At 41.0% G+C, this 20,252-nt stretch overlaps 1 protein-coding gene across 3 annotated transcripts in view; it reads left to right on the forward strand.

Annotated features, from left to right (window-relative positions):
- The window catches only part of LOC129698886 (uncharacterized), a 393,480-nt gene extending 373,603 nt beyond the window's left edge, over positions 1–19,877 (forward strand). For 2 of the 3 annotated variants that reach the window (XM_055638273.1, XM_055638276.1), the window contains 2 exons: positions 7,361–7,436; positions 19,431–19,877. In XM_055638273.1, coding sequence (XP_055494248.1) covers positions 7,361–7,436; positions 19,431–19,659 — 305 coding nt within the window. In that variant the 3' untranslated portion in view covers positions 19,660–19,877. The remainder of the gene's footprint in view (positions 1–7,360; positions 7,437–19,430) is intronic. The other variant, XM_055638275.1, reaches the window with a different exon arrangement.
- Positions 19,878–20,252: the final 375 nt, after the last annotated feature.

A 20,252-nucleotide genomic window follows, 5' to 3' on the forward strand; every position in this document is an offset into this window, starting at 1 on the left:
ATGCAGCTTCCAACCGATGTCATAACATAAATAACTAATAAAATTTGGATTTAGATATCCCGAGAACATGGCTTGTAAAAAGAACAGTAAAACAGTCAAAACAGTTCAACAGACTAAAGTGCAGATGTGTCTGTGAGACTGTGTGGGAGACAGTCCAGGGAGTATGGGGGCCACTCAGCAGGGCCGGTTCAGAGCCGCCATAGCTCTGGGAATGAAGTTGTTCCTGAGTCTGGAGGTTCGGGCATAGAAGGCCTTGTAATGTCTGCTGGAGGGAAGTATTTCGAACAGTCCATTACAATGGTTTGAGGACTCTTTATGGATGCTGACGGCCTTCCTGAGGCACCGTGTGTGGTAGATGCCCTCCAAGGCTGGTAGCTATGTCCCAATAATCCTCTACGCTCTGTGGACGACGTGCTGAAGAGCTCTCCTCTCCGCCTCCGTGCAGCTGAGATACCACACAGAGATGCCATACGTTAATATGCTCTCTGTGGTGCAGCGGTAGAAGGTTGAAGGAATCTACATACCTTTGGTAGATAACACAAATCTTTCAACCTCAGAGTTAAAATCAGTAATCGACCGTCCATCAATTGCAGTCCATGGAAGAATGTTCCGTATGCTTCCATCTTCCGCACATTGTCAAAGGTTTAGCATTTTTAAATTTTGCTTCTTTGGCCTGGGTTGCTCAAAAAGTTGAGATCATTCTCTCCATCTGATCTATTTGTGCCCTGTCAAATCACCATTAATACATCTGAATTGTAGAAAATGCAAACCAGCTGCTATAATCCCATGGAGTTCCAGGATCATTCTTGTAAATTGACTTTATATTTCCTCCAGCAATGTGGTGCCCAGAGATCATAGTAGCTCAAATGTCAGGAGATGTGTGTGGACTCTCCGGTCTCTTTGGATCTTTAATCTGCCAGTTTTTCACCGTTTAGAAGTGCTCTGTTCTGATCTTTTCAGTCTTTCAAGTTTGTTTCTGTTGGAATCGAGATGTCAGTTTATTCAATTCACTCAGTAGTTAAATGCTGCCATCCCTACAGGTCTGTTTGTTATTGGCAAATGAACGTTTGGTCAAATTTGGATAATGGGATGAAGGTAAACATATCTTTGGTATTGTTTTATTATTGTAAAGTGGAAAAACTTTATTTTGCACTGCATACCAAGCAGATCATATCATACACGAGTACAACAGATAGTGCAAAAAGAAAAAATAAGTAATCTGCAGATATATGTGTGGAATATAATGGAAGCCCGCCTGGAGTGGGTCTGAGGCTCCCGCTCGCCCCCGAGGACCAGGAACTCGAAGGAGGTGAGAGAGACGACGACACCGGTGGAGAAAGGGTTGGAAAAATAGAACCGAGAGTCCAACCTTCCATGCCTTCAAGGTCGGCTGCAGGAGGCGACCCCTGGGCACGAAGACTGAAGGCTATGAGAGAAGAAGCATGGCACACTAGCAAACCAAATGGGGTGATGGCTGCAATGGGCAGTTATGGTCAGCTGCAGCTTTGATTGGAAAATGGTGCCAGAATCTGTAATTTTCAGAGATTGCTTTCCACATGGCTTCTCCTGATCAACAAGGTGTGTTATACAGCACAGTTTTTCAGCAAAATTAAACTTCAGGAATAACAATAGGTCAAGCATCATCTGTGCAGGCTAAAAGGGTGCGTCAATATTTCAGGTCTGGGAGGATTGGTGCAGGAAGAGGAAAGATGGCCAGTATATGGTGCGGGGGATTAGTGGGACAGGAGCTGGTGAGTGATGTACTGAACCAGATGAGGATGTGGAATGATCGGCAGATGGAGCCAAGCTTGGTGGGTGCGGAAGTGATGGAAAGGGTAAATAAATGAAGTGACCCTGGAAAGACACAAAATGCTGGAGTAACTCAGCGGGTCAGGCAGCATCTCTGGAGAACACGGATAGGTAATGTTTCGGGTCAGGATCCTTCTTCAGACTGATTGCAGGAGTGGGTGGGGAAATGTTGAAAGCTAGAAGAGTGGGGGGGGGGGGGGGACAGGACAAAGCATGAGAGGTAATTGTGTACAAAGGCGAGGGTTGGGTCTGGGGGAAGTGGGAGCGAGAGTAGAACTGCGGGACCCAGAGGAGATGCAGATGAGGGATCCACATGTGACAGAGGGGGGGAACCATGTTGACTAAAAAAGAGAACATCTTGGATTTCCTCGAATGGAAAGCCTCATCTTGGGAGCAGATGTGGCAGAGACAGAGGAATTGAGAATATGGGATAGCATCTTTGCAGGAGGCAGGGTGGGAGGAAGTGTAGATAACATGGGTGTCAGTATGTTTGTAGTGGATGTCAGTCTATGGTCTATCCCCTGTGATGGAGATGGGGAGATCGAGAAAGAAGAGGAAGGTGTCAGAGATAGCCCAAGTGAATTTGAGGGCAGTTAGTCGTCAAGTTACGTAGCCATGGTCACTCGCATGGGCCCCAGCTATGCCTGCCTTTTTGTTGGTTACGTTGAACAATCCCTGTTCCAGGTGTACATTGGCAGTTTAATCTGAGCATGTGTGATGTGCTTTGAGTAGCAGATGCAAAGGGAAGTATACAGTTCAAGGCAGGACCCTTAACAACATTGGTGTACATACGTATCTTGGGGTGCAAGTCCATTTTCTCCTGAAAGTATTAGATGCAAAGAGAGATTGGACAAATTGGTTGTTTTCTCTGGAGTTTCAGAGGCTGAAGAGAGACCCGAGAGAAGTTTATAAAATTATGAGAGGCATAGATAAGATAGACAATGGGAATCTTCCTCCAAGGGTTGAACTGTCAAATAGAGAGGCCGCAGCTTTCAGGCGAGACAGGAAAGTTTAAAGGACATGTGTGGCACTTTATTTTCCATAGAGAGTGGCAGGTGCCTGGAACACAGTGTCAGGGGTGTTTTTGGAAGCAGATGTGATAATGGCATTAAAGAGGCTATTACACGGGCAAAATGGATATGCAGGGAATGGAGTGATATGGAGCAGAAGCAGACTGAAGGGATTAGTTCAATATGGCATCATGTTCGACATAGATATTAGGGGGCCTAAGGGCCTGTTCCTGTGCTGTACTGTTCTATGTTCTATTTTCTGCTTTTCTTTGCAATTTTATCTCTTTGTTTTAGTTCATATCAGACGTTTTCCTTGTAACTTGGGGGCTATCATTTTGGGTAAAACTATCATTATCTACAAGACCAGTATTGATGGGAGATGTAATTTGGTGACTTTTAATTGAGGTTTACTTACTTAAACAGGAAGGGCTGCATGAGCCGCTACCCAGCCTAGAGGGTACTATGGCAGTGTTCCTCTGGTGCATTGCTAGATCACCAATGGTGCCCAGCTGTTTACTTGTTTATTCCCATTGTTCATTAAAAACTTCATGTTAACGAGCATAGACAATAGAACTGGCTTTGCGTTTTAGTGGGAGCACAATCCTAACATTGCCACTAAATAGAGACACAAAATGCTGGAGTAACTCAGTGGGACAGGCATCATCTCTGGAGAGAAGGAAAGGGTGACGTTTCGGGTCGAGATCCTTCTTCAGATTGCTGGCTTTCAGAAGGACATGCCATTTCAACTGTGTCACTCAACTCAGCTTATAGAGTTAATAGGTACACAAAAATGCTGGAGAAACTCAGCGGGTGCAGCAGCATCTATGGAGTGAAGGAAATAGTTGACGTTTCGGGCCGAAACCCTTCTTCAGACTGAGGAAGGTCTGAAGAAGGGTTTTGGCCCGAAACGTCGCCTATTTCCTTCGCTCCATAGATGCTGCTGCACCCGCTGAGTTTCTCCAGCATTTTTGTGTACCTTCGATCTTCCAGCATCTGCAGTTCCTTATAGAGTTAATAAAGACTTTTAGCACAAATGGCCAGAATGTTCTCATCCGGATCCAAATACATTACAGGAATTAAATCTAAAAGCATAATCCTCATCTCACAGCTCAAATTAAACAATTTACCGATTACTTGCAATTTTGCAAAAGATGACTATGGGAAAAGTATCATTATACTCCACGTTCTTGGAATTATTTTCCTCCAGCCATTCACATAAAAAACCGTTTTGATAAGGCTTAGTGAAAGTACTGCAGAGTGTGAAAGCAAGATGACAGTTGGATGCAAAAGCAATAGCATAAGGCACGATAATAAGACAGTGTGAAAGTACTACGATAGGGCAGTGGGTGAAAGCACCACGGCAGGGCAGTATGATAGAGCAGAGTAAAAGCAGTATAATAGGGCAGTGCATCAAGCACTACGACTAGACAATATATGAAATACTACAATAGGGCAGGGAATGAAACACTATGATAGGGCAGTGGGTACAAGCAGTACAATAAGGCAGAGATTGAAGGATCAAGATAGATCAGAGAGTGAGGCATTATAATAGGGCAGAGTGTAAAAGCACTGTGAAATATGTTAGCTAGTTACCTTTCCCAACTCTTGCTGAAGAACAGTTCCTTGGGACCTCCAATGACATTCTTCAGTTAAATGAGCATAATCAAACATCTCTAAGGGGCTTTTGGATAGAGATCAGGACTGATAGTACTGGAGCATATTCTCCTTCTGATCATCTGTGGTGACTACATGACTAACTTGAAGCCAATTATTTCCTTCTCCTACTACCCATTCTAAATGTAGTTATATATAGCAAGTATTAGAAATTGGACGTGGAGCCTTCTGACCTGTGCATTCATTGTGCACTCAGTTTTATCAAACTGATCTATTTGATAACATTTTTCACTGATGTGCAATTTAGCAGGCCAATTTAATCTATCCATTCTGCATATCTGCACATAGTTGCTATCATCAGAAGACAACTGTGGCACAGCAGTGCCTCTGAATTAACGTTTAAACTCACTGGGGATTTGAGCACAGTGGCATGGATCTTGCAGCTAGAATAACAAAAAATCCATCAGTACAACGCCTCCTACAGCTGATTTGCTGAGTATTTCCAGCATCTTATAGTTTATTTTTGCAGAATATTCCTATGCACAGTTAGGGTGTGGTCAGTAAAGGGCCTGTCCCACATACGCAATTTTTTTAGGCGACTGCCGGCATCCGTCATAGTCGCAGCAGGTAGCCGAAAAGTTTCAACATGTTGAAAATCAAGTGGTGACCAGAAAAAGGTACAACTCTTTGGGCGACTACTCACGACCGTACAGGCGTTACCCCGCGACATGTCATGAGTAGTCACTCAAATAGTTGTACCTTTTTCTGGTCGCTGCTGGATTTTCAACATGTTAAAAAATTTCGGCCACCTGCTGCGACTATGATGGGTGCCAGCAAGTCGCCGAAAAATCACTTAAGTGGGACAGGCCCTTAATTCCTCTTCTTCAGGATGCATTGTTACCAGTTTTGGTAACTTTCTTTGCCATAAACCACAGCAATTAAAACATTGAACAGTACAGCACAGGTTCAGGCCCTTCGGCCCACAATATTTGTGCCAAACATGATGCCAAGCTAAACTAATCTCATATGCCTGTACCTGACCCGAATCTTGTCTATTTCCTGCACTTCTATGTACCTATCTAAAAGCCCTTTAAAAGCTATATCGTAGATGCCTCCACCACCACTGGCAATGCATCCCAGTCCCTCTCTACTAATCCATCTCTCCATTAAACATTCCCCCTCGTACTTCGTAGCTATGCCCTCTAGTTTGAACATTTCCACCCAGGGAAAAAGGTTATGAACAGATGAGAGCTTCAGATATTTATGAAGAATTCCCAATGTAAATTAAAAAAATATATATATATTATTTTTTGTTAGATTTATTTTTTTAATTACTGCTAAACCTCTCTGGCCATAACATGTATGGATTATTATTTTCTCAGACAATTTCAAATTTCCATCAATTTTAAAATAAGACATTTTTATGTTTTCAAGGGTTTATGGTGTTTCAGATTGTATCTTATTCTTAACTGCATATTTTAAGTTTCAGTTAATGCTCAACAAAAATGTTTTAAATGTTTTAAAAAGCTATTTAAAAATTGGTGTTATTTACTTTCCAGTGTGCCATGAGAATTTAGCAAAGTAAAACACTACATAAGACTACAGATACTGGGATGTAAATAAATACAGAGGTACTGGATGAACTCAGCCAGTCAAGTAACATCTGCGGAAAGAGACACCAGTCAATGTTTTTTGCATCAGGGATTTTTCTCAGATATGGGGGAGAGTTAGTCGGAGAAGTGAGGTATTTGACAAAAGGAAATTGAATGAGATAAATGAAGTAATTACATGTATTGCGCAGGAAAGAACTGCAGATGCTGGTTTAGCATATGTATTGACTGTTGTGGATGCATTAGAGAAAGAAGATGTGAAGAGAGATACATTTGGTAAAGGGAAACCATGGGAGAGCAATGTACCTGAAGTTACAAAATTTATGAATGCTGCAAATTCCCTTAATGGAAGGTATTTATTAATGAAACGTCACCTATATTTTTTCTCCAGAGGCGCTGCCTGACCAGCTGAGTTACTCTTGCACTTTGTGTCTATTTTTGCTGGAAAAACTCAGCAGGTCAGGCAGCATCTGTAGAGAGAGAAACAGTCTATGTTTCATACTCAATTATGAACTGCTCAATTTTTCCAGCTTATTCTGTTTTTGTTTCTTTATTTCCAAAACATCTAGGGGGCAGTGATTGCAGCATGCAATTAAGCCAAATTCCATAGCAGTGGGAATCGTGTGATTTTCATTGATCTGTTGCATTTTGACAATGTACCTTATTGCATGAGGTGCAATGAACAGAAACGGTAGTATGAAGGCTTTGCATGAACGAGCTGTAAATATGGAACAGCTGAAAGACTTTGTATTATGTACAATCCACCTTGTATTTCAGTGTTACTTTGCTAAATCCCTAGTCACTCTGAGAAGGCGGTGATGGACCTTCACCTTGAAGTGCCATGGTCTGTCGCAGTTATGTCACTAGAGCATTTGTGGAACTTCTTCCTTGCTATGCTGCTATATAGTATAACAAAATGTTATCTGTATTTTTAAAGCTGACAGAAACAATTAGCTTCTGCATTCCTGTCTTCCTTCCAACTTCCCTCCACCATCCTTCCGAAAGGCCATATCTAATATAGAACAGCAGTCCTTTCAGACTTGTAGCCCACATCCTTAGATCTATCAGCTAAACCCTCCTGGTATAAGGATCACGTGGCCTCATGAACATATTAACATTACTTAGTTTGTCAGATTCGTGTAAATCAAATGGGGTCAGTGGGTCGTTGTAGTTGCATAAAGAGATGGACAGCTCTTTTCTTTGAATTACCTGTTACTCTAGTTAGGATAATTGAGTAGTCCATCAGTGAGTAACTATTACAGATTTTACAAATAAGCTCTTTTTGTTTCTCTATATCTTTCTCTCACCTATTGTCAGCAGTTGGCCTGTTGATGAAGACAACAGCTGAAATGCGGCCAAAAGAATCTGAGATGGCATCGATCCCGATAAAGAGGTAGGATCCATGCTTCTATTTACACCAGTTTCTCTTCCCTCATGGGTGTAAAGTCACCTTTGGCAAAAAAGTATCTTGTTCAAAGTTGCCACTATTATTGAATAAACCTTTCTTATTCAGTTTAGCAGCTATTTCACCAAAGGGGACATCATAGTCCAGCTTGAACCCTTATTGCAGCCATAGGTAGAAAGTCCAGCAGACATCGCTAAATTCTGATCCGGTGTGGCGTACTGGACCACCACAACCCCATGCTAACCGGTCAAATTGGCATGTTCAAATCCCTCTATTGCCTCAACCTTTGCTGCCTCTATAAATCCTTTCAGCAATAGGGATTTATTAGGGATGTCTGCATTCTTCCAATTATGATGAATAATAATGAGTTATTATTTTCTCTTCTATAAGCAACTGAGCTGCCTGGGCCAGAGCCTGTGAAATTTACTTCCTAAACCTCTGGATCTCACCGCTTCTCTCTCTCCCTCTGAAAATCTACCTCCCTGACCAGGCTTTTTAACCATCTGCCGAATACGATGAAATTAAATTTTCTTTCTTAATGTTCCTATAAAGCATTTGATATACTTAATTTTCTTAACGGCAAGTTGTATTGGTTTCTTGAGTTTGTTAGCTAAAGTTACAGATCTTCCACGTGCGGTGTTTATCTGGAAAACACCAATCTCAATTTGAAGCTCCTCTCCATGACTGAAGTAAGTTTACACTACAGTAATAACTGTCACTAATTGTGTGTCATATGGTGATTCTGCCTATGTCGGTGTTGTACCTTAACTCAATGGCCAAGTTATATTTCTTAATGTAGTACTGTAAGTTATTGGTCAAATATTTATTGTCAGCTTGATTGTAACTCATTGGTGAACTCTTCCTTATTTACATTTTGCTTTGCTCCATGATTTGTTATGCCTGTTTCATATGTTATGGTTCACTGGTCAATTCCTCTTAAGAGTGCCTTACTGAAACTCACTGGAGTTATCTCCTTGTGTAAGCTTCTTTCAGTAATTGTGTAACTGGCAAGCTCCCCTTTTATAGTGCAACACAATAACTCATAGGCAAAGAGAAATATAGAAAAATAGGTGCAGTAGTAGGCCATTCGGCCCTTCGAGCCAGCACCGTCATTCAATATGATCATGGCTGATCATCTAAAATCAGTATCCTCCCGTTCCTGCTTTTTCCCCATATCCCTTGATTCCTTTAGACGTTGAAAACATCCAGAGAATTGGCCTCCATTGCCTTCTGTGGCAGAAAATTCCACAGATTTCACAACTCTCTGGGTGAAGATGTTTTTCCTCATCTCAGTCCTAAATGGCCTATCCCTTATTCTTAAACTGTGAGCCCTGGTTCTGGACTCCCCCAACATTGGGAACATTTTTCCTCCATCTAGCCTGTCCAATCCTTTAAGAATTTTAAATGTTTCTATAAGATTCCCTCTCATCCTTCCAAATTCCAGTGAATACAAGCCCAGTCGACCCATTCTTTTTATCATATGTCAGTCCTGCCAACCTGGGGATTAACCTGGTGAACCTACGCTGCACTCCCTCAATAGCAATAATGTCCTTCCTCAAATTAGGAGACCAAAATTGCACACAATACTCCAAGTGCAGCCTCACCAGGGCCCTGTACAATTGCAGTAGGACCTCCCTGCTCCTAAACCCAAATCATCTCGCAATGAAGGCCAACATGCCATTAGCTCTCTTCACTGCCAGCTGTACTTGCATACTTACTTTCAGTGACTGATGTACAAGCACACCCAGGTCTCATTGCACCTCCCCTTTTCCTAATCTGACATTCAGATAATAATCTGCCTTCCTGTTCTTGTCACCAAAGTGGATAACCTCACATTTATCCACATTATACTGCATCTGCCATGCATCTGCCCAACTCACCCAAGTCACCCTGCAGCTTCATAGCATCCTCATTGCAGCTCACACTGCCACCCAGCTTTGCGTCATCCACAAACTTGGAGATATCACATTTAATTCCATCTTCTAAATCGTTAATATATATTTTGCTCTCTGCTTGAGTGCAGTATGGTAGATCATTGGCTAACTCTCCCCTTTGAATGCCGCACAGCATCTAACTGCTCAGCTTTCCCCATACAGCATGAATATATGTATATTGCAAAGTAATTTGGAAACGTGTCAAGCTTTATGTTATAAATTAAAAATGGGTGAATGTCTTTATTTCATCTATCTCATATATTTACAAGGTCTCTTTGTTTGAACTTAAAAAAGGTTGAAACTACAAAAATGAAACATTAAATCAGATGCGGCATGATCTACAGAGTATTTTCAGCATTTTCATTTTAATTTACACCACAGCTCTTTGACTAAGCATTTTGTCATCTTCCCTCACATCTCCTGTCCTCTGATATACCCTGTGAATCACCTTGAGATGTTTTGCTACATTAACCAATAGAAAAAAATGAAAGCTCTTGTTATAGCCACATTGTTTATTGCAAAATTTCACAAATAATTTAGAAGAATGAATCAAGATTTCAAATATATGCTCTTTATGTTAATAGAGTCAGCATATTATGCAAATTGAAACTGTTGTGCAAATGTACATTTAGATTAATTGGAAAATAGTCTTTCTTGAGTACCTAAAAAATCATAAATCTAATTTTTATTCATCGTGGAATTTATTCACTGAGTTAAATTGTTCAATATACTTCAAAGGATGCTAATCAGTTATAGTTTGCTGTTAAATAAATATATTTTAGTGCTATTATGCCAAAAGCATCACTGAGTTCCAGCTAGGCACTGTCATTGTTTTTTGATAAGTTTCAAAGGACTTTCCTTTGAGATGCTTGTTATATGGCTTGGCAGCATGGTTGACATCATTTCATGTAGTAAAGAACTCTGCCTATATGGTGTTGACTATACCAATGCTCGTTTGGTTTGATTTGTTTCAACTCACCTCTCTCCAGTGTTTCACAGCACAAATTCCAGAGAAACTGTTGAATCTGCAGTTTTTCCTCTTTCAATTTGCAATGTGGTTTCTTGAACTAGATAATAGGGACAGTTTTCTTCACTGCCTCAATAATACATATTTAATCTGCACTTCCAGAATCTTTCATGATTGCAGGAAAGTCATAGATCTTTCCCCATTTCAAACAATTGACAACTTTTGAAACTCTCTTGACAGGTGGTGGGGGAGTAATTTTGCTTCAGTAGAAAAAAGTTGTTGATCCACATTGCCCTTTGTATTCTGCAGCAGCAAGTTAAAATAGCGCCAATCAGTTCTGAATGATGATTTTCTTTGGAGATAGATTATAAAAATGTCCTTCCCAAAAACAGGGGAATCTTATCCCAGTACGCAGTTTGCATAACGCCTGCCTAAAGGTAATAAGGCAGAATATATGCAGAGATAGTTTATTTGCATACAACACAATTACACTATGTGGACATAAAGGCTTTACACTGGCAGGCCCAATGTTCCAGACTTTTGTGATAATGTTACTTTTAGTTTACTTTTGTTTGGTTCAGAGAAACAGGCCCTACGGCCCACCGAGTCCGTGCCGAACAGCGACCCCCGCACACTTACGCTGTCCTACACACACACAAGGGACTATTGGCAATTTTACAAATCCAATTAACCTACAAACCTGTACACCTTTGGAGTGTGGGACCCGGGTCACTGGCGCTGTAAGGGAGCAACTCCACTCCTGCAGCTACCACACCACCCCTGTTGTTTTATGAAGAGAGGTTAGGTTGACTAGGCCTGAAAAGCAGGCACACTTTGACTCTCCTGTACAATAGGGTCACATTATAAAACACTCTGATAGAGAACATCATGTTCATGCTTAAAGCTGTCCCCAATTTTTCTCTAGTGCAATAATGAGCAAGTAATTCACCTCAATATTTATTAAACACAAATATATATTCAGTCTGTTTACCAATCCGAGGATTCTACCGGCTCTCTTTCCAGGTTTGGGTGTTGAATCCTCTTGGACTGTTTGCTCCTGGATTTGAACTCTGAGAGAATGTGTTTCTATGTCAGATTGTTGAGGTTCTTCACTTCCTGACATTTCACACAAGATCCAACTCTGATGCTACTTCAAAATCGAGTGAGTCACCATCCGGAATCAGTCCATCAGCGACAAAGATGATTTGATTCTACCTGCACACTTAGGTTCTATCCCCATTTCCAATCAGCCACCCATTGATTCCACAGAGCCATCTCTGATCTTGCCTCCAACTAGCAATTGCTCGATTTTTTTGGCTAGATTAATAATGGAAATGCATTTGAAATAGCGCACCTTGTGATCAGGGTCATGGTGATGTTCCAAGCTAACTGTTTATATTCAACAAGCAGTCAAGTCTGGTTGAACAAGGCACAGTCTCTCTTCATCAGCAGTCTGCGGATTTGTGCCTGTGGCAGTGTATGGAGTCGTTTTGTACTTCAGCAAAATATTGATCACGCGATGTTTCATGCTGAATTCCAAATATCCCTGGAACTCTTGGTACTCCTGTTTTCCTAAATATTCTGGGTGAACATTTGGCTACCCTGTAGGAAGCCTGATAATATGCAGGGACAAAAGCATATTTGACATGATTCTATTTCATAAAGATTGTGAACAGAATAACTAAAAACTGAGGCCATTGGCAGGAACAAACAAACCAGGATGGACACACAGAGACCTTGACTCATCAGTGGTACCTTCATGATAGTATCAGAGGTAGTCCTACATGAACCCATGCATTCTACTTCACCCACCTGCATGATTATTGATAGTACAAGATTAAATGTTCTCTGTGACTAGGACCAGCAAAGGAGTCTCTGTGGGCTTGTTCCTACAACTTTGGCAAATACTGCACTTGCTTACAGTGATTCCAGGTTACTGTTCACACAAGGCCAGAGAGCAGCTCTCAAGGTGATTGAGACAAATTGATTGAGTGGGCCAAACATGGCCTAATCAGTATTGTGTGGATAAATGTGATGTTATCCACTTTGATGGGGGGGAAAAACAGAAACTGAGTATTATTTAAATGGTAATAGATTGTGTGTAAAAGGACCTTGGTATTCATATTTAACAGTCACTGAAAACAAATATGTAGCTGAAACAAGCAATTAAGAAGACAAATGATACGCTGACCTTCATTAAAAGAGCAAGGATTCTTCTACACCTACACAGGGCCTTGGCGAAACCACAGCTGGAGTATTGTGTGCACTTTTCTTCTCCTTAAATCATGTCACAGGATGTAGGGAAAGAGATACGGGGCTGAGATGAAGAAAAATGTCTTCACTCAGAGGCTGATGAATGCAGAATTTTCATCCACATCAGTTGGCGGGGCCAAGTCTCTGAATGTATTTAAGAAGTAGTTAGATAGATTTGCAATACAAAATGCTTCAAGAAGCATAGCAACAGCACATTGGTGTGGTATTGAGGTGGGAGGCTCAAAGGACCAAATGGCCAGTCTGGCACATATTTTCTATGTTTCTTGCTTAAACTGCAGCACAAATCCTTTGTGTTCAGTATGGAGTTGGACCTATGTTTTTTAGTTTACTTTAATTTAGAGAAACAGTGTGGAAATAGGCCCTTCGGTCCACAAAGTGTTTACATTAGTTCTATGTTATCCCACTCTCTCACCCACACTCTACACATTAGGGGCAATTTACAGAGGCCAATTAACCTATTGACCTATTAACCTTTGAGATGTGAGAGGAAACTGGAGAATCCGGAGGAAACCGATGCAGTCACAGGGAGACTACAATCTCCACACAGACAGCACCCAAGGTCAGGATTGAACTCAGGACTCTGGCGCCATGAAGCAGCAGCTCTACCAACCGTGCCACTTTCTCTTAAAGTGGTGGTGTTTACCACTCAATGAGCCTATTGATACAGCCTTGCTTGTGTGACAACATTGTGTGGACTGTAGGACAGTTTCAGTCCTCATCTGATTCCTGGTCGTATTCTCTCCATTCACACAATGTTCAGAGGCCCTTTTCAAAACTGTCTCTTTCTAAGTGTTATCTATGATTTCAGGAATAAGCAGACCTCATTGATTGCATTTACTGTTTGACCACATTTCCACTTTCAACATTAGAGTTCTCATTCTGGAGCCATGATGGACAATCTACAGTGCTCCATGGGACTTCCATAATGAACTGCCACTGATATTGAGATAAGAGGATCGCCCAAAATAGGTGTCATTGTGAGAGGTTTACAGCGCCAGAGACCCGGGTTCGATCCTGACCACTGGTGCTGCCTGTACGGAGTTTGTACGTTCTCACTGTGACCAGTGTGGGTGTTCCCCAGATGCTCCTGTTTCCTCCCACATTCCAAAGATGTACAGGTTTGTAAGCTAATTGACTTTGTAAAATTGTAAATTGTCCCTAATGTGTGTAGGACAGTGTTAGTGTGTGGACTGGACACGGAGGGCCGAAGGACCCGTTTCCGTGCTGTATCTCTAAACTAAACTAAACTAATCTAAACTAAACTACACGTTATCTGACCTATCCTCCTATTCATTTCTTACTGGCTCGTAAGTATGGGAATAAGTGGATAGGCCATATGACGTAATCCAGAGATTACTCCCTTATAGGGCGTACTCTTTAATCTGTTGCCTGGCTCCCTGCATTCATGCTGCAGGATCTCATCGCTCTATTCACCTATATCATTATTGGAATGACCAGGACATCTGGCTGTTTACTCTTCCTTTTTAGGACTGTCCAGTGACATCTGCAAACATAATGAACTGCCTTAGAAGTAGACCCCATTTACCATAATAGTTGTAAGACCGCAACAAATAGAAATTTCTATCAACAGTATCTACTAAACTTACTGGAGGAGGTGCCTTATCTCTTCAAACAGCCGATGACGGCTGCAATTCACCAGTCAATGCACCAGTCGTTAATCAGCACCTTTACTTGAAAATCTATTTGTTACCATTCCTGCTTCTTGCCTGGCTGAGTGATGGCAAATTGCCTCACTGAAATGTTTCAGGTTGGTGCCCTTAGCCTTGGACTTTACGGTGGCTTTCTGGCTGCAGCTACTTCAGTCGCTTGTGATTGATGTAACTTTTCTGCATGAAAAGTTGTGGTGTGTACGCGAATAGCATCTGAAATACTATTCTGCTTGGAGATCAAAGTCAAAGTACTGTAGCAAAGTCCACAGCTATGGATCACCTGTTATTCTGCTTAGGCAGAATATATAGCATAGCATCTGATGTGATATAAAGCCCATGTAAATTTTAATCAATGATTATACAACTATACAGAATCAGAGCATTATACTGTACTTTTCTCAGTTGATATGCCGCCTTCACAGAATTTTCTGAATCACATGGGGTTCTTATAATAGAACAATACAGTGCGGATTTTGTAGAATTATGCATTTCTTTGTTCCACAGTAACAAAAGAATGGTGATTTGTTCTGTTATCACAAAACTAGAGATGACTGCTCCACTATCAAAGAGTAGCACTGAGTTGGTTGTAAATTCCACCAGGATGGATGAGCATGTATGTGGGCTACATATTTCACCACAACAAAGTAACAGTCGAGTGGTTTATATATTCCACCAGCGGAGGCAAATGGAACACATCTTCCACTGGATGAGGGTAACCTGTGAATGAGTTATATTTTTCATTATCACAGTTATGGTCAGTGAGTTATATATTACATCACAATAGATTTATGCAGCATAGGCAAAAAGTGAGTGAAAAAGGAAAGAAGTGGAATAATCAGCAAAACATAAGAAAAAGATTTGAAAGAGAGAGCAAGTGTAAGTCAGGCACCAGTTAAAAAAGCAAGGAGACTGGAGTAGCTAGAGAGAAGGGCAGACTAATTAAGGACAAATTTACATTCATAGTTAAGAGAGACTGTAGGAACAAGGGACATACCAAATAGAGAGGGGTATACAATACAGAGGGAAAGAAATATGCAGCAGGAAAAGAGATGTAAAAAGGAGCATGAAGAAGGGAGTGAGGACATGATAATCAAGTTAATTAGAGTGGATGAGGGAGAGACAGGAAGAAAATAACATAAGTATGACCAAAACAGAATGGGAAAGAGGAAGAGAGGCACCGGTGAAAGGAAGGAACAACAAGAAAGAGAATAAAGTGGGATGGAAGTAGTTAAGGCACACCTGTACACTATCTTGCTTAATCATTAATAATCCATTGGAAATAAATCATGGGTGAAAAATTGCCAGGCAATAATGTGTATTATTTAAACCATACACTTTTCATCTGATGTTATTCATACATCCCTGCTGCTCATGGTGTAATTAGTTCGACATTTCCCAGCAGCAACTGCAATAAAAACTCCATTTACACTTACAAATTAAATCAGTGTGAGGCCAGTACCGGAACAATGTTGTGATTGAAAACGTTTTCATTGTTTGAGAGCCGTTATCACAGCTAAGGTGCTCTGGGTTCAATCCCGTTTCTTGAAGTATCTGAAACAAAGTACTGTGAACATTTACCAAATCAAGAGGCTTTAAAAGTCATCGATATTTATGTTCCGCTGTAACTATATTTAGCAGCAAGTCATGTCTGTAATGGAATGTTGTGAGAAAGTGTTCACTAACCTAACAGTTAGACAGAGACTTACATCTAGGGAGATCGAAATGGGGAGATAAACCAAAGGTTTATAATTTGAGGAGGACATCCAAAGTGTCTACAGGAAGGAAATAGCTCTAGAGGTATAAACTGCCCATAAAAGGTTAATGCGGGGTCATCTTAAGCAAGATTTATTTAATTGGCCACTATACAATCCTCCCATTTTCACATCCATTGAAATTTATAGAAACAAAAAATCAGGAGAGCTTCATTTTTATTCCTGAATACTACATGGATATAATCAAGCCTGATCCAGAAAGTCTCCGCCCAGTCAAAGAGATACCTGTTCCAGCCACATTAAACTCTCTACAAAGGGTTCTTGGGATGTTTGCATATTATGCTGAATGGATACCAAATTTTTCTGACAAAATTCAACCTTTGATTAGAGCAAAATCTTTCCCCCTTGACTCTACAGCAATTGGTGCCTTTACTTCTTTAAAGAAACAATTGGATTCTGCGACATTACACGCCATCGATGAGGATCTCCCCTTTGTTGTTGAATGGGATGCTTCTGATTTAGCAGTGTCAGCAACATTAAATCAAGGAGGACGACCAGTGGCTTTCATGTCTTGTACTCTCCAAGGAAGTGAATTGCACTATCCACCCGTCGAAAAGGAAGCTACAGCAATCATTGAAGCAGTGGGAAAATTGAGTAATTTCCTTGCTTGCCAGCACTTCACTTTGATAACATATCAGCTTTCAGTAGCTTTTATGCTGGATAATCGGAAACAAACGAAGATTAAAAACAGTAAAATTCATGAATGGAGGATTGAATTATCTGCATTTAGTTATTCAATTGAGTACCGCCCTGGTAATAGAATAGAATAGAATAGAATAGTTTCTTTATTGTCATTGTAACATGGGCCATGTACAACGAAATTTAAAATGTCAGCCAGTCAGTGCAGCATTCAAACATTTCTAGCTAACGAAACATCCACGGTAAAATAATAAAGATAAGCAAATAAATAAATATCACAGACAAAGCACGCATACACACCCAACCCTCCATCCTTCTGTCGATTTCACCGTTACCCGTAAGGATAATGTTGCTCCGGATACATTAACTGGAGCATTTTGTGCCTCTTTTCTGCACTCACTGATCTTCACAATGTCATCCTGGAGTCACTCGTTTGTTACATTATGTTCGTTCCAAAAACGTACCTTTCCCTACAGAAGATGTGAAGATGACGTGTGCTTCATGTAGAATCTGTGCTGAATTAAAACCAAGGTTCTTCCGTCCTGAAGAAAGCTACTCAACCTATGGAACATTTGAGTGTTGACTTCAAAGGGCCTTTACCATCCTCCTCTCGAAATGTTTATATACTTACCTTAGTTGATGAATATTCGAGGTTTCCATTTGCTTTTCCTTGTCCAAATACATCAGCTGCTACGGTTATCAAATGCTTAGATCAACTGTTTTCATTCTGTGGATTTCCAAGTTACGTACATTCTGATAGGGGCACCTCATTCATGTCAAAATAATTTAAACAGATTACCTTTCGAATAGAGGAATTGCAATAAGTAAAACAACATTTCACCCTATTGGAAATGGTCAGGTTGAGAGGTATAACGGAATCATTTGGAAAGCAGTGAAACTGGCTTTAAAGTCAAATGACATACCAGATCAGCAGTGGGAATGTGTTCTACCAGATGCATTACACTCCATCAGATCTCTACTGTCAACGGCTACCAATACTACTCCACATGAGCGGTTCTTTAACTTCAAACAACGTTCTTCTAGTGGTACTTGTCTGCCATCATGGTTGACTAGCCCTGGGCCTGTGTTGCTTCGTCGTTATGTCCGATCAAATAAGAATGAGCCTTTTGTTGATGAAGTCAAACTGACTGATGTCAACCCTTCTTATGCAACTATCAAATATCAGGATGGACGTCAGTCAACTGTCTCACTTCATGACCTTGCACCATGTCCGTCCTCTCCATCAGCTCCGTCACTTCTTGATAACATTAATCAAGAACTTCCAACATTTCCATCACCTATGGAAACTTCTATAAGAAATTCTAAAATTGTAAATCTAAATAACATTATGAGTGAAGTTGATGACCAAGCAATATATGTACCACCAGCTATTGAAACACCATTATCTCCTGAAGCTCCAGTGCTGCGACGGTCATCAAGACGTACTAAACCTCCTGACCGTCTCAACTTATAAATAGGAGGGGAGAATGAAGTGGGAGCATGTGCGGGGCTCTTCTAGAGTGTGCGCATGTGCGGGGGTTTTCCAGAGTGTGTGCATGTGCGGAGATTACGTGCGGGAAAGGCCTGCGGAATCAGCCATGTTTGCCAGACATTTCTACGTTTATTTTTTTAAGAAATAGGTTGCTTAAAGCTTAAATAAAGTTAAGTAAATTATGAGTAGTGTAAAGTTTCATTTGCCTCACCACAATTCTGGAGTGCAGATGTTCAGCACACAGCTGGGTTGTTGTCAGGTCCCATAGCCTTTACTGTATCCAGAGTTATCACCCGTTTCTTGATCACATGTCAAATGTGTTCAAGACTGTATTCTATAATGGTGGAACTCAGGAAGATGCCCAGATGGATCACCTACTTGGAATTACTGGCTGTAGACAGCTTCAAACACTCCAGTCTTGAGTGTAGTCCTCTTGTTAGGCCTCTCCATCATTGACATTGGATGTGTTCCTGGAGCCCTCTTCTCTTCTTGGCTGCTCAGTTGTATACCACCAGATATGACATGACTGATGTGATGATATTAAATCTGTTGGTTGTGGGGTTGCTTAGATCCGGTCATGTGTGCTACATTCAATAATTGGCATCTAATATGTTGCATCTAATTTCTCGGTGTTTCAGATGCTGCTCCTGATGGTTCTCTGCACTCCTTATTGAACCAGACTAGTCTCTTGGTTTAGTAATAATGGCTGAGTGAATGGTGTGTAGGGATACAATTTGGCAAGTTGTGGTACTGAACGGTTCTGCTGCTGCTTATAGTCTAGAGTGCCTCAAGGAAGCCCAGTTTTGATCTGCCAAATCTGTTCTACTCTACCGTGTGTGACAGGATGATGTTGCTACACAATATATTGGATGACTGAATATATAGTATAATATATAATATAATATACAATATATAATAATGAAAGTCAAAATTCTCCTTTAGGAAGCCTCGTCACAAAGTATGTTTTGAAAAAACAAGTGTACTCCTTTGAATGCAATGCCAAACCTTTCTTCCCTTTGGTTAAATGAGAAATTATAAATTGCTGGGAGAAATTGTAACTAACCCTTTCTCGAATACAGATGGTTCTTCTGGGGATTTGTAGCAATTCCCCAATTTCACAATTCCAACATTTGATTTTTTTTTTTAATGTGTCCGGTTTCTGATCATGTATGACAATGCAAATGGATAATTTTGCAGATAGAAAATAACCAATTGTTTAACATCTTACTTGCAGAAATTACTTTGTTTCCCAAGCTTCAAAGTGTCAACCTGGAAATTCAGAGAAACCGCCACATGCATCAAGATTCAAGGACGCCAAATGTCCTTTGAAAACACAAGAAACAAAAAAACACCCAATACTTTGCGCACTGAATGCCAAAGGCGAAGAAAAGACTGTTGATTGCCAGAGAACACCAGTGTACAGCCGTAAACGAGAAAGTGTTTCCTGTCCTCCAGTAAATTGAAACCATATCAATGTGATGCAGCCACCAGCAGTAACACTAGTGTCAGAAATGGCTGAGCTCATTGTTAAATCAACATTCAATTTGAATTCTTCTGACCTTTCCTGAGAAATACTGTAGATCCTACAACACTGAATTATAACCAGTATAATTGTCATAAACATGGTCATCTGACAACAGTGATAGGTGCATTTTAAATTTGATGCATTAAAAGAATAAGCAATGTATTTCTTATGGTATCCTTTATTGTGTCAGTGTGACCCATTCATTTACACAACGTAATTGAGCTTGCAGCAAAACATAAAAGGCAAGCTGTTTCCGGTTTGCTGACGAGTATATTGAGAAAAGTAAATAAAATGGGAGGGGGAGAGGGGAGATGGAGAGGGGGGAGAGGGTTAGGAGAGAGGAAGGGGAAGAGGGGGGGAGGTGGAGAGGGTGGGAGGGAGAGAGAGGGGGGAGGAGGGAGAGGGAGGGGGAAGAGGAAAAGGAAGGGGGAGGGGGAGTGGGGGGAAGGGGGAGGAGAGGAGGGGTAGTGGAGGGAGCGGGCGAACTTGAACTCGGCGGGTGGCGCGGATGGGGCCGTGTGCGAGTCGACT

The sequence above is a fragment of the Leucoraja erinacea genome, chromosome 7 (assembly GCF_028641065.1).
Source record: "Leucoraja erinacea ecotype New England chromosome 7, Leri_hhj_1, whole genome shotgun sequence".
Lineage (NCBI taxonomy): Eukaryota > Metazoa > Chordata > Chondrichthyes > Rajiformes > Rajidae > Leucoraja > Leucoraja erinaceus.